The sequence below is a fragment of the Peromyscus californicus genome, unplaced genomic scaffold (genome assembly GCF_007827085.1).
Source record: "Peromyscus californicus insignis strain IS unplaced genomic scaffold, ASM782708v3 Scaffold_4__1_contigs__length_199733344, whole genome shotgun sequence".
Taxonomy (NCBI): Eukaryota; Metazoa; Chordata; class Mammalia; order Rodentia; family Cricetidae; genus Peromyscus; species Peromyscus californicus.
Genome location: NW_026294562.1, coordinates 70,723,247 through 70,737,450, shown reverse-complemented (window position 1 = coordinate 70,737,450; position 14,204 = coordinate 70,723,247). Strand labels below are relative to the sequence as shown.

Genomic DNA, 14,204 nt, shown 5'->3' with positions numbered 1-14,204 from the left:
TTTAATCAATATGTGTGTGTGCATGCACTCATGGAGCTCTGGAGACAATGTGCAGGAATTGGTTTCCTCCTATCATATGGGTCCTGGGAATCAACGCAAATTGTTAGGCTTCCTTGACCCCTGTGGCATCTCACTGACCCTAGCCTCACACTCTCAATCCTTCTGGGATTATAAGTGAGAGCCATCCCTCCTGGGCGGTTTTACTTTTCATTTCAATTTGCCTCGCCCCGACTCTTAGGGAGGTGTTCCGAGGAACGTGTTCTCGGCTTCTCTGCTATGCCCTGAAGATCCCTGCAGCCAAGGAACGCAGCCAAGCGCCAGGCGGGTCCACGTGGTTCCGGGTTTGCGCCCGGCCCGCCAGCTGCGGACTACATTTCCCAGGCAACCCCGCGTGGAAGGCGTGGCCGCGGGATACTGGTGGCAGCGACGCCGAGTCTGGGTGTACAGCGGGACGCGATGGCTACGTGGGCCGAGCGGCTGGCGGGCGTGCGGGGAGTGCTGCTTGACATCTCCGGCGTGCTGTATGACAGCGGCACAGGCGGCGGAGCCGCCATTGCGGGCTCCGTGGAGGCGGTGGCGAGGTTAGTGGGCTCAACGCAGGGACTGTCCGGCTGTGCTGCTGCCGGGGGCGGGGCGTTCGCGCCGGTCCCGCCTCCCCCGCACTGGTCCCGCCCCTCAGGCTGGCTAGGAACCAGGTGGGGAAGGTTGAGTTGGCCTTGGCTTTTCCGAGGGTTGGAGCTGTCCTTTGGAAGCAAGTGAGCGGTTGAACTTGGTTAACCTGCAAGTAAAATACAGATTCAAAAAGTGTAGGATATTGCAATATTAATATGTTAGGCCAGTGAGATGGCTCCATGGGTAAAGGCACTCACTAACAATTGCGTTAACCCGAGTTCAATCCCTGGGATCCACATGGTGGAAGAAAAGAAGTGACTGCTGCAAGTTGCCTTCTATCTGACCTCCACATAGTGCTCCACCCTAAAAATAAATAAATGGAAAAGTTACTTTTAAATATTTCGTTATGTTGCTTACTTGTTTAAATGACCATTTTAAATATACTAAGCCAGTAAACTATTTTAAATGTTCCACCTGTTTCTTTTTTTTCTTTTTTTTTTTTTTTTTTTGGTTTTTCAAGACAGGGTTTCTCTGTGTAGCTTTGCACCTTTCCTGGAACTCACTTGGTAGACCAGGCTGGCCTTGAACTCACAGAGATCCGCCTGGCTCTGCCTCCCGAGTGCTGGGATTAAAGGCGTGCGCCACCACCGCCCGGCCCACCTGTTTCTTTTAACTTAGAAAACTTTAAATCACATATGTGGCTAGCTATCTAATTCTTTTGTATTGGTTTTGATTTGAGGAGGAGAAGGTGTCTGGTTCTTCAAGCCTGCTCATGCAGGACCTGCCAGGGACCACCATTGGCATTAAATCTGGACTATTTGCCTTTGATGTCCCTAGCCAGTATTGTGTAAAGTTGGTGAACAGTTGGAAGGGGCTCATTGTCTAGCAGTCAGCCTCCCAGAACCTAACTAGGACTGTTTATTTACCTGCAGTTGAGTAAGTCCTTTGATCCCAAGAGGCCCTCCTCTACTTATCTGTGTGTGTGTGTGTGTGTGTGTGTGTGTGTGTGTGTGTCCAGAGAGAGACAGAGAGAGAGAAACACTCGAGCAAGAGGGGATAGTACTGATGAGATTACAAGGCCTCAAACTGTGTTTTGTAGCAAAGTAAAAGGGGCTGGTGAAGGACATCTACTCCTAGGAAACACCTGGGCCCTCAGTGTGGGCCGAAGTCCAGGTTTACCTGTCTTTCTGGCTTCTACACGTTCTCCACTAACCCCAGAATATAGGACTGCCTGTGTTACAATGAGCCTTGTGTGTTGAGCGTTATGTGGAGGCCCCTCTTGGAATCTAGTCAGACACTGGACAATGTTTTGAAGTGAAGTGGCTTCATGTAGGCAGAGAAGGTGAAGAGACCTTCATGAGGGTCTCATCTAAAGGGAAGGTAGACGATGTTTTGTGATCAAATGAATACATTGAGTCACCTTAGATCAGAAGAAGTGAAAACAGCTCTTCTTCATACAAGCCAGGGAATGGTGCCACCCACAGTGGCTGACTCTTCCCACTTTAATTAACAAATGAAGATAGTCCACCCACAGACATGCCCGAATGCATGTCCGCTGGATGATTCTAGATCTCATCAAGTTGACAATTGAGATTACCCCTGTCATACATGCATATCCACAAACATGTACACACACATGAACTTGTACACATGTACAAATAAGTACAATGAAAATGAGATTTCCTTTGGCAAGAGAGCCCTTATGTCTATGCCTCAGAATATATAAATAAAAAAGTCAGCAACTGAATGGGAATAAGGACAAATGACACAATCATTCACCAGGGAAAAAACACCAGTGACCTCTTAAGCATATGAAAAACGTTCCCCCTGACTGCATTAGAAACACAAATTAAAACTATACTAATAGTTTTTTATAAAGCAGACCAAAGTTTGGGAATGAGTTTGCTTGAGACTTAGTAGAAACAAACCCTGCCACATTACGCATATGAAGATACAATTGGCACTGCCTGACAGTAGTTCTACTTCTGGGTAGTTGTCCTGCCTTGTTTATGAGAAATATAAGGTGGCTATGTCTTTTGACCAAGTTATAAAAGACCAAGAATAACCACTCTCCATCATTAGGGCTACTGTCCCTTTGTCCATGGGAGACACCATACAGCGTGAGTGAGCACTTTTCCTTTTAGATACATTGTTAGTGAGGACAGCAGTCACATGTCTCCTCTTTTGGGTAAATTGCACATGTTCCCACTGCTGTTTTTGCATAAATCCTGGGAAGACATCTATTATTTTCGGAGTAAAGAGATAGGGTTCAAGCAGAGAAAAGTGGATGGTGGGGATAAGAGTGCAAGAAAGACCCTTCACTGTCCAGCTTTGCATAGTAACATTTTTAAAGCTTTTGAACCATTAAAAAAAAGTAAAAAAGTAAAGTCAGCCAGGTGGTGGTGGTGCACTCCTTTAATCCCAGCACTCGGGAGGCAGAGTCAGGTGGATCTCTGTGAGTTCAAGGCCAGCCTGGTCTACAGAGCGAGATCCAGGACAGGCACCAAAAAATTATACAGAGAAACCCTGTCTTCAAAAACGAAAAACCAAAAAAAAAAAAAGTAAAATCATCATATGTGGCTGTAGGCAGACTTTTCTGTCTGGCCAGCCGATTCCCAAATAACCACACAGAGTCTTAGTATTAATTATAAATGCTCAACCAATAGCTTAGGCTCATTTTTTTTTTGGCTGTCTCTTATAATTTAAATTAACCCATTTCTATTAGTCTATATGATGCCCCAAGGCTCGCTTACCTCATCCTGCTTCCATGGCATCTCCTCAGACTCTGCCCTTCTTCCCAGCATCCTCTGTGTCTGGCTGTCCTGCCTATACCTTCTGCCTAGCTACTGGCCAGGCAGTTCTTTTATTAAACCAATCAGAAGGCACCTTGGCAAAGTCACATCTTCATAGTGTACAAAAAGATTGTTCCATTAACATGTGGCTTTATTCAGCTATGGGGTGAAGAATGGTGTTAAAAGACCATGAAGCTGGGGATGAGGGAGGAACCATGGTGGCTAGTTTGGACACTTAAAGTGGCTGAGGGAGGAGACAGTCAAGTTGGGAACAGAAAAAGAGGTATTTTAGAAGTATGTCTAGTGGGACTTTTTCCAGCGTGGGTACTGTAGGGCCAGAGAGAACAGGAAGTGAAGTGGAGTCAAGGCAACAGGAACTTGAGGAGGCAGCTGGTCATGTGGCTTCTGCAGTCAAGAAGCAGAGTGATGAATGCTTACACTTGGCTAGCTTTCTGCTTTTTATGGAGTCTAGGACCCAGGCCTGGGGAATGGTGCTGTCCACTTTTAGGGTGGGTCTTCCCACCTATGTTAACAAAATCAAGAGAATTGCTCACAGACATGCTCAGAGGCTTGTCTTCTATGTGATCCTATCAAGCTGATAATCAGTATAAACCACCCCATTCCTTTACTATTCTTCTAAAGTCTGAGCCACTTGAAAGCAACAGACTGCTAAAAAAAAAAACCCCAAAACTGTAGCCCCTGCTGACATCAGACTCAGCCTCCTGAGTGCTGGGATCATGCTGTGTGCCAACACGCCTGGTTAAAAAATTACTAAAGTACGTTTTGCATCTAGAAAACATTCATGTTGTGCACGTAACACCCAATTCATCTCACTCTCTTGTGTGAGCATCTCAGAAAGCCCCCTCCATGCTTACCAGCCCAGGGCAGCCACTGCTTTGCCCTCTAGCCCCATAGGTTATTTTTGCTTGTGACGCTGGATATTGTGGGGCCAGAGAACACGAAGTGAAGGGGACTCAAGGCAGCGGGACCTTGAGGAGGCAGCTGCTCACATGGCTTCTGCAGTCAAGAAAACACAGAATGTGTGTCCCTTTTATGATGGTCCCTTTCACCTGCTATTACTTGTGAGAGATCTGTTCTATCTGTGGAAAGTGGTTTGTAGATGGTTTGTGATACTAAGCGTGGTTCCGTGGAGTGATATCTTACTGTTCTACTATGAAAAGATACCATGACCAACTTACAAAAGAAAGCATTTAATTGAGGGGTTGCTTGTGGTTTCAGAGGGTGAGTCTATGACCATCATCAAGGGGAACATGGCAGCAGGCGGGCAGGTAGGCATGGTGCTGGAGCAGAAGCTGAGAGCTCACATCTGATCCACAAGCACGAGGCAGAGAGAGCTACCTCGGAACAGTGTGACCAATGACACACCTCCTCCAACAAAGCCACACCTCCTGATCTTTCCTAAACAGTTCTATCAACTGGGAACCAAGCACTCAAATATATGAGCTTATGGGGCAGGGTGGGGAGCAGGGGGAGGGGGTTCTTGTTCAGACCTCTGCAAATGATGACACAGTTTGTGCACTCCTCTATTTCCTATTTGGGTTATTGCAACTGGTGTTTTGGAGAGTGTGTGAATGTGTCCTAGAGGGTGAGCATCCATGGAGCATGGGAGTGTCCAAGTGGAGTAGCTGAGTTAGAAGGCAGAAGTGTGTTTGATAAAGTGCTGCTAGGGAGTTCTCCAAAGTGGTTGTGTCGTTTGTATCTCAAGTCAACAGTGTACAAGAATCCTGGCTGTTCTTGTATTCAGCCTGTCTGTCCTTGGAGGGTCCGAAGAAACGCTGAAGGAAGACCCCAGACTCAAATAGTATGCAAGAACAAAGAACGTTTATTATACCACTTGTAAGTGGGGTCGCTCACCTGTACAAAATGGCGACGACCCCCAGAGGGACATGTAGGCTCCTTTTAAGCACAGCTAAGGGGAGTTTCAGGGTCAGCTACATAATTGGTTACATAAGAGGTTACATTAGTATATTTTTAATTGGCTGAGGTTTAGTTTTATCATTTTTGGACACATCTGCACAAGCTTGGCCGTGACTCAGAAGGGGGCTGCTGGGTTTGTCCTTGAGACACTGTGACGGTAACTTAGGCCCTCTGTGTTCGTTCTCTCGCTCGACCCTGAATGTGAGGGCCTTGGAGATAAATGGCCCTGTGTTGGAGAAGACACCTGTTTGCCCTTCTCAGAGAAGTGGAGCCTAATTCAGTTGCGGCAGTGGAAGAGTTGAACCCTTCATCCTTTCCTCGCAGTGAGGTGGGCTAGAGGACAGAGGAAAGCCTAGGGAAATGAGAAATCAGAGGAGCCCTTCCCCCTGGAGTCTGGTGGAAGCCTCCTACCCACAGAATAGTTCCCGCATAATTAACAACTGGGTAAGACCTTCTTCCCTTCCCAGCTGTCAACCTGCACTTTTCTAGGGCTCTCACCAGAAGCCTCTTAGAGAGACAGGGCATGTGCTAAACCCCTCCCACATGTACCCCAGTGACTCCTGATTTTACTTTATCAAATTATAATTCCATCCAAGGCACTTCCAAGGCCTATCATCTCTCTTATCAAGAGAGAGAGAAAATGAAGAAATAAAAATAAAATAAGATTTATTTATCCATTTATTTTGGTTTTTTAAGACAGGGTTTCTCTGTAAAAGCCCTGTCTGTCCTGGAACTCGCTTTGTAGACCAGGCTGGCCTTGGAACTCACAGAGATCCGCCTGCCTCTGCCTCCCAAGTGCTGGGATTAAAGGCGTGCGCCACCACCACCCGGCTCTAAAATAAAATTTTTTAGCAACCATTTAAGATGTAACTTGAAAACCCGGCATGATAGCACATGCCCTTAAGAGGCAGGCTAATCTCTGTGAGTTCGAGGACAGCCTGGTCTACAAAGCGAGTTCCAGGACAGCCAGGACTGTTACATAGAGAAACCCTGTCTCAAAACAAAACAAAAAGGCATAACTTGAGAGCTACCAAAATATTTGCGGTTAATGCCAAGACAGTTAGTTGCACATCTCTGTTGAGAAGTCCATCCTTACACTTGGGCATGCCTTACCTCCTGTGACTCTTGGAGAGGCCCATACCTGTGTACGTGGGGTGTGCCTTACTTCCTTCTGAGCACCTCTCTTTCTCTCCTCAGCCTTGTGCTTAAGTCTTCATGAAAATATCTTCAATAAAACTTCCAATTCTGCTTCATAAACTGGCCAGTCCCAAAAATCTGATGAGAACTGAAGCCACGGATCCTGTTTTGGCCTGATAGGAGGTCCCTAGAAGTCTAGGGGAGTTCCTCTGGCTGCTGAGGGAGCTGTCCCCTTCATCACGGACACCAGCAGGGTCATTTTTACACCGGAGCCCTGTGAAAAGTAGAGTGGAGCCATGGAGCTGTGGAGCCTCAGCCTCCCTTAGCCATCCTCCCTCCTGTCAGGAGCGCAGATGTTGGCAGGGACCGGCAGGAAGAGGTATCCCTAGTTTACGAGACAGTAGTGTGGTTGGGATAAATCACTGCTCAGGCAGGTAATGGCTCAGGTATCTTCCCAGGTAAGGTAAGGTAGCTGGCCTTTGAGGGCGAATGTTTGCTACCCACAGGCATTTTATTAGTGACTTCCTTTTAGCCCCAGATGTCCAAAGTGGGGTGTTGTTACCTTTCTTTTTCTTGTTTCTTTTTTCTTTTTTGGCTTTGTAGTTGTTGTTGTTTGTTGTTTGTTGTTTTTTGGGGTTTTTTTTGAGGCAGGGTTTCTCTGTGTAGCCTTGGCTGTCCTGGCACTCCCTCTGTAGACCAGGCTACAGAGATTGACCTGCCTCAGCCTCCTGAGTGCTGGGATTAAAGGCGACCTCCACCACTGCCCGGCTTCCTGTTACCTTTCTTAACTAGCAGGCATGCTTGAGACTCAGGGTGAGGGGAGCTCACTCAGCACCTGAGCTGGGACCCCCTGAACCTCATTTTGCCGGACCCAGAGCAGGATCTTAACTGCCACCCTAGATTTCTGCTTGGACTCCTTTTGACTCTTTTGAGGAGGAAGGGGCCCTGGGACAGGACAAGGCTTCCTTCTGAATCACTGGTTCTCAACCTTCCCGATGCTCCAACCCTTTAATACAGTTTTTCATGTTGTGGTGACCCCCCAACTATAAAATTACTTTCATTGCTACTTCATAACTGTAGTTTTGCTGCTGTTATCAATTTATAACGCAAATAGTTTTGGAAATAGATAGAGGTTTGCCGAAGGGGTTGCAACCCACAGGTTGAGAACCATTGCTCTAAATGGTTGCCTCTAAGCTGATGTTCCTAACCTGACATAGCACTATCCAGGAAAAGGATACAAAGAGGTATGGTGTTGGGAAGGATTCCGTTCGACCCTGTGGATTCTGAGCTGTGTCTTCTGACTGGTCCCAGGAAGGCTTTGTTAAGATGTCCTTTGAGGGCTGGACAGATGGCTCAGTGATTTTGGCCCTTGCTGCTCTTGCAGAGGATTAGGGTTCAGTTCCCAGCAGCCACCTAGTGGCTCACAACCATCTATAACACCAGTTCCAGGGGACGCCCTCTTCTGACCTCTGCAGGCACCAGGCACACATGTGTACAGACATACATGCCAGCACACACTCATACACATAAATAAATCTTTAAAAAAAATTAAAGGGGCTGGAGAGATGCCTCAGTGGTTAAGAGCACTGACTGTGCTTCCACAGGACCCGGGTTCAACTCCCAGCACCCACAGGATAGCTCACGTCCGTAACTCCATTTCCAGGGTACCTGACACCCTCATACAGATATACATGCAGGCAAGACACCAATGCACATAAATAAAAAAAAAATAAAATAAAAAGTTTCTTTTGACCCCACAGGCTTGCATAGCAGGGCGACTCTGTGTGGCGAAACTGAAATGTAGCAGCCTGTGACAACAATCCTAAAACACACGGAAGGCAGCTGGCAGAGCTGGGGAGCTCCCTTTCCAGAAGCCCGTGGGATTGTTCCTGAGGATTATCCCAGAGGACCCCGACACTTTCTGAACTCCCTGGCTTCCTTGCTACTGGACCAAGTCCCTGAATCTGTGCCTGGCCCACTGGAGCGTCTCAAGTGACCTCTGCCTGTCTCTTGCCTGCCATTCCTTTTCTTACCCCAGTTCTTCTGTGGGGTTTGATGAGAAGGCTTCCAAGCAGCCCTGGCCTCTCTGGGGCCAACCCTTCCTGCTCAGGCCTAGGGGCAGTCCCACAGGCCCTTGCTCCCCTGTGACAGGTGAGAGAGGCTTGTGGGGGTAAGAGATTTGCCCTCTGTTAAAACACACCTGCTTTTGAAGTTTTCTGAGGATTTGCCAACACTGGTCCCTCCCAGAGCCCTCCACAGATGGGTCCAGCTTGCCAGGGTTCACCGCTGGGCATCCAGCTGGCTTGTGTGGCCTTGGCAGTTCTTTCCACCTTTGCCTCTGTGACCCCCTTGAAGTGCAGTGTTCCCTTTGAAGTTCTGCAGGAGCTCAAAGGAAGTTCCCGGGGGGGGGGGGGGGGGGGACTGGGGGGAGCCACTGCTGCAGAGGGACAAGTGTGATGGGGTGGGGTGGGACCTGGGGACATGCACTTCCCTGGCAGCCCCCCAGCACAGTGACCCCAAGGCACCTAGGAGGGGATGGCTTACTGTCTCCCATTATTCTCTCTGGGTTTTCTGTGGTAACAGATCCTTTTTTTTTTAGCAAGTTCCTCCTTGGGGGGGGGGGGGGGGACAGAAAGTACAGGAAGAGGGAAAACTTAGACTTTACAAATGAGATCAACCACAGTATAGAGGTCACCTGCAGGAGGCAGTTGCCCACCCCCCTACCTCACTCTCCCCTGTGCCCATGAGCCCTTTTCAAGGAGAGGGCTGAGGTCTTGAAAAGCAGGAAAAGAGGCTGAGTTCTTGTTAAAGACAAATGATTGCATGCATCCACCCCCAAACCCAGCAAACATTCTCTGGACACCTGCACTGTACCGGGAACCCTGCTCTAGACCTGGAGAATTTATGATGGCAAGCCAGGTGGCAAGAAACCAATGCCTTGGTGGAGCCAGGTTGGCAGTGCCAGGAGACCAGCAGTGAACAGCTTGCACTAGGCAGGCTGGTGTGCCAAGTGGAGAAAGGCTGAACTGTGCAGAGGTCCAGGGCTGCAGGTGCTCATGGGCCTTACAGAGGTGAGCCTAAGAGCATCCCAGATGGAAGAAGGGGGCAGCTTTGCCCTTCCCATGTGGTGTCTCCCCCCACCCCTCCAACTCCTGCTACCCACCTAGTCCTGGAAGCTGCTGGGTGGAGTCCACTGACTGCTGTAGGACCTGTGGGCGGGCACGGACATCTGTAACCCGCCTGGGTTCCCCCAACAGGCCTTTATTGGAGCCCATTTGTGGTTGGATCAGGCTCCCTGAGGGGAAGCATTCAGAGGCAGGCTGGGCACAGCAGGGGCTGCAGCACAAAGGCCCTGGCGGCTGGGCAGGCCCTGGCGATGGCCCCCGAGGCATCTGCATGTGAAAGGCAATGAGCATTTACTGCATCCTGTGGAAGATCACTAAAGCACATCTGCCGGGCCAGCCTAGCCCAGACTGGCCTTTTTGGAGCCCTCGGCGGAAGGAAACAGGCTCGGCCTCAGCCTAGGGCAGTCTCATAAAGCAATTCCCACCCAGGATGGTGAGCCAGGCCCTCGACCCAGCCTTCCAGATGGCCCCTCTTGATCCTTAGGGTGAACAGAAATCTTGGGAACCCAATGGAAACCCAAATGCCATACAGACGGTCTTGAGGCAGCAGCAAGTGATTGGGCCAGGGCAGCTTTGAAATCTGGCTGGTCCTCACCTCTTCTGGGACCTCCTCAGTGCTCAGCTGCTGTGACAGCATCCAGCCATGACGACACAGTTAGTTCCTAGGAGTAGCCATGTAACAATGCAGACCCATAGCCCAAGCTGAGCTGCTTCTTCTCAGATCCACCTGTGGGCCTGGCTAGCCAAGGAGTCAGCTGCAGGAGGCTCCACCTAGGCCTTGGGCAAGGGGTCTCTACTCTGACCTTGGGCTGTTGGTGATGACTGAGCTCTCCTATACATTGCCCTTCCCTGTCCAGAGATGAGCCATGATGGGGGAGGACATGGGTCAGAGCAGCATGCTCTTTATCCTGGGTTCTGGGTTTTCTGTTTTGTAATGTCAACACTTGAAGTTTCATAACACAGGTGACTTCCTTCTGTAAATGTTCCTGCCAGCACTTGATTCAGAGAAAAGTCCAAGGCCTCCGTCATCAGCCCTGTCCCAATAGATGCCTCCCACTGACCCCGTGGGTCTTCCGGCCCCTTGCTTTTGTGTCCCCCAAAAGCACAGAGGATTTGTGACACAGCCTTCTCCCTCTCCTGATCGCTGCAGTCCCCAGGGCAGCTGCCCATCACGCCACACTACCTTTCCCCTGTCCGCCAATTCTGTATTTGACTAGAGTGAGATTTTAACTCTTTATTGCCCTCAGAGCAATTTTTTTGAGAGGAGGGTGGAGGTTTAAGACAGGGTCTCTCTATGTAGCCCTGGCTGCCCTGGAACTCACTCTGTAGACCAGGCTGGCCTTGAGCGCACAGATCTTCCTGCCTTTGCTGGGATTAAAGTCATGTGCCATGCGCCACCACTACCTGGCTTACCCTCAGAGCAGTTTTAAAAACTTGCACTTAAGTTATTTGCGTGTGTGCGCTCATGCGCACGTCGGAAGGTCAGAGAACAACGTGTAGGACTTGGTCTCAAGAACTGAACTCTGGTTATCTGGTGCCTTTACTTGCTGAGCCCTCTCACCAGACTTAGAGCATCTCTCCTTCTACATTTCGTTTGGGGAAAGAAAAGCTAAATTAAAAAAGAAAAGAATGTTCCCTGTGAGATCAGGCAGTGAAAAGCTTGAGGGTGTTTTGGAGAGTGATGGCGGTGAGGCTCAGGGCGCAACTGCACACATCTGCACACACAGGGCCTGCCCAAGTGTACCAGGAGACAGAGTGCGTGGACAGTGCTTTGCCCAGACCGCACCGCCTCTGAATGACACCTTATCCAGACTGCAGCAGACTCTTGTGTAGCTGTGAAGGATGTGAAATTAGCTCTTTTGGTGTGGATGTTAGTTCATATGACCCGGATGGTATATAAGTGAGAAAGCTGTAGGATAATCTATATAGAATACCTTTTTGTTGTTGTTGTTGTTGTTTGAAGCAGGGTTTCTTTGTGTAGCTCTGGCTGTCCTGAAACTCGATTTGTAGACCAGGATGGCCTCCTCAAAGAGATCGGCCTACCTCTGCCTCCTGAGTGCTGGGATTACTGGGATTAAAGATGTGCACCCACCACCGCCTTGCCATTAGAATACCTTTTTTTTTTTTTAAAAAAAAAATGATGTTATGTTTTTATTTGTTTAGTTTACAGTGTGTGTGTGTGTGTGTGTGTGTGTGTGTGTGTGTGTGTGTGTGTGTGTGCGCGCGCGCCATGGCCCACATGCAGAAGTGAGATGGTAAGTTGCAGGAGTCAGGTCTCTTTCCACTGTGTGGGTCCTAGAGATCAAATTCAGGTGACCAGTCTTGTCGGAAATCTTCCTTAGGTGTGAGCCAGCTCACCTTCCCTTATTTGGTTATTTTTGAGGTGGAGATTTTCCTGTGTTGCCCAGAACATAGGGAGACCAGAACTGCTGGGCTCAAGAGTATTGCCCTGCTCCTGTCTCCATAGAGCAGTGGTTCTCTGCGGCACGCCCCGACCAGCGGGGAAGGACACCACGACTCGAGGATTCTTCTTCTATCACGGTTTATTGAAGCACTGCTTGGTTGAGGGAGAGCTGGAGGTGAGGGGCCCCGAGCACGGATGCCGGAGTGCTTATATGCAGGCTGGAGGTGTGTCATGCCGGTCTGATACACGAGGCAGTGCGGGATTGGACAGGCGCTGTTGCTAGGCAGACAGGCTTAGGCATACGTGACAGACAGCTCGAAGGCTGATGTGGCAGGGCGTTGCCCAGAGAGGAAGTCGGCGCCATCTTGCAATGGCGGACAGTCGCCACAGTTCTCCACCTTCCTAATGCTGCTACCCTATAATACAGTTCCTCATGCTTGCTGACCCCCAACCATAAAATTATTTCATTGCTACTTCTTCACTGTAATTTTGCTACTGTTACGAATCATAATATAAATATCTGATATGCAACATCCAAGGGGTCATGACCCACCACAGGTTGAGAATGATTGATTGCCTTAGAGGTTGGGATTCTAGGTGTTCACCACCGTGCCAGACTATTATGCCATCTTTTAAAAGACAAAATAGGCCAAGCAGTGGTGGTGCACAACTTTAATCCCAGCACTCTGGAGGCAGAGGCAGGAAGATCTCTGTGAGTTTGAGGCCAGACTGGTCTTCAGAGTGAGTTCCAGGACAGTGAGGGCTACGTAGAGAAAGCCTGTGTAGATGTACCGATCTTATTAAATAAGAAACACAGAACCAAATGTAGAGTTAAAAGCCCAAGAGGTCAGAGCAGTAACCAAGAGCTGAGACTAAAAACCTCCTTTTTACCCTTTGTTGTCATTGTTGTCCTTTCCCTGAGAAAGAGACCTATTTTTTGTGTGTTTGTTTTTTTATTGACTTTTTGTTTTGTCTTTTTATTGGTTGTAAACCCAACCACATGACCTCTTCATCATTGTCTGTCTATACAGATCTCTAGGTCTCTGTGGTTGGTATTGTCAGGTGATCGAGATTAAGGGCATGTGCTACCACTGCCAGACTTCTGTTATGCCTTGTTATTAGCTCTGACCCCCAGGCAACTTCATTTATTAACATACAAATAAAATCACATTTCAGCACAAATAAAATATCACCATAACCCTGTGTCAAAAAACTAAGAAAAAAAAAAAACAAAAAATACAAAGTAAACACAACAGACTTCATCCGTCTGGGTTGGTGTCATAGTTGATTCATGAGCTTGAACTTGGTGGAGGGAGGCCAGAGAGTCTTAGGGGAATATGGGAGGCTGGAAACACAACTCCTCCTTTAGTGGTATGATTTGTTGCCTGGATTATGATCTCAGGTGGGCAGGGTCACCCCCAGAGGTCAAGGCAGCCAGTGTGGGTGTTCTGGAGCAGGGTTACTGCTTCCCTTTCAGTGTGGCACAGTAACCCGTGAGACCCACTTACGAAGCCGTGGCCCCCAGGGCCGATGGAGAAGTTCTCAGGCACTACTCAGGGTGGCTTCTCATACCCTTGGGGACAGGAAAGATGCCATCCAGCTTATAAAGGAGGAGTCTGAGGGAGATGTTGAGACTTACATATCTCATGAGAAGCGATGGGGTCTGGTGGTCACACCTAGCAGGTGTCACCTTTTACCTGTCATCAAAAAAGTGATAGGTGTCAGAGCCAAGGGATGAAAGCCTGGGTTTCTAATCCTAGCTCTGCCCCACAGCTGGCCTGTGGGCTTAGGCTAGGTTCCTCAGTTTTTTTGCCTGTAATAACCTGCATGGTGAGGCATTGTAACACAAATTCTGAATGGTCTTGTAATAAAAAAAAAAAAAAAAAAAAAAAAAAAAAAAAAAAAAAAAAAAAGGAACCAGATATTGAGGTGAAAGCTGAAAGAGCAGAGAGATAAAGGAACAAGCCACCTCTTACCTCTAGGACTCCTCAGCCTGAAAAAGCCTCAGCCAATAGGCCTCTAGCCAAATGAGCTTCCTCAGCCCAAAAGGTTTTAGTTCCTGTCTCCTTACGCCTTATATACCTGTCTCTGCCCACCATATCACTTCCTTTTTCAACCACTCTAGTGTTGGGATTAAAAGCGTGTGTGCTTCCCAAGCAAAGGCATGAGCTCTCAAGTGCTGGGCGTATGATTCCG

The 14,204-nt window shown here is 48.6% G+C and overlaps 1 protein-coding gene across 4 annotated transcripts in view; it reads left to right on the top strand.

Annotated features, from left to right (window-relative positions):
- The first annotated feature begins 387 nt into the window (after window positions 1–387).
- The window catches only part of Lhpp (phospholysine phosphohistidine inorganic pyrophosphate phosphatase), a 99,184-nt gene continuing 85,367 nt past the window's right edge, over window positions 388–14,204 (top strand). For 2 of the 4 annotated variants that reach the window (XM_052762345.1, XM_052762344.1), the window contains exon 1: window positions 390–581. In XM_052762345.1, the coding sequence (XP_052618305.1) occupies window positions 457–581 (125 nt within the window). In that variant the 5' untranslated portion in view covers window positions 390–456. Of the gene's footprint in view, window positions 582–14,204 lie in introns of all 4 variants that reach the window. The other 2 variants (XM_052762342.1, XM_052762343.1) reach the window with 2 other exon arrangements.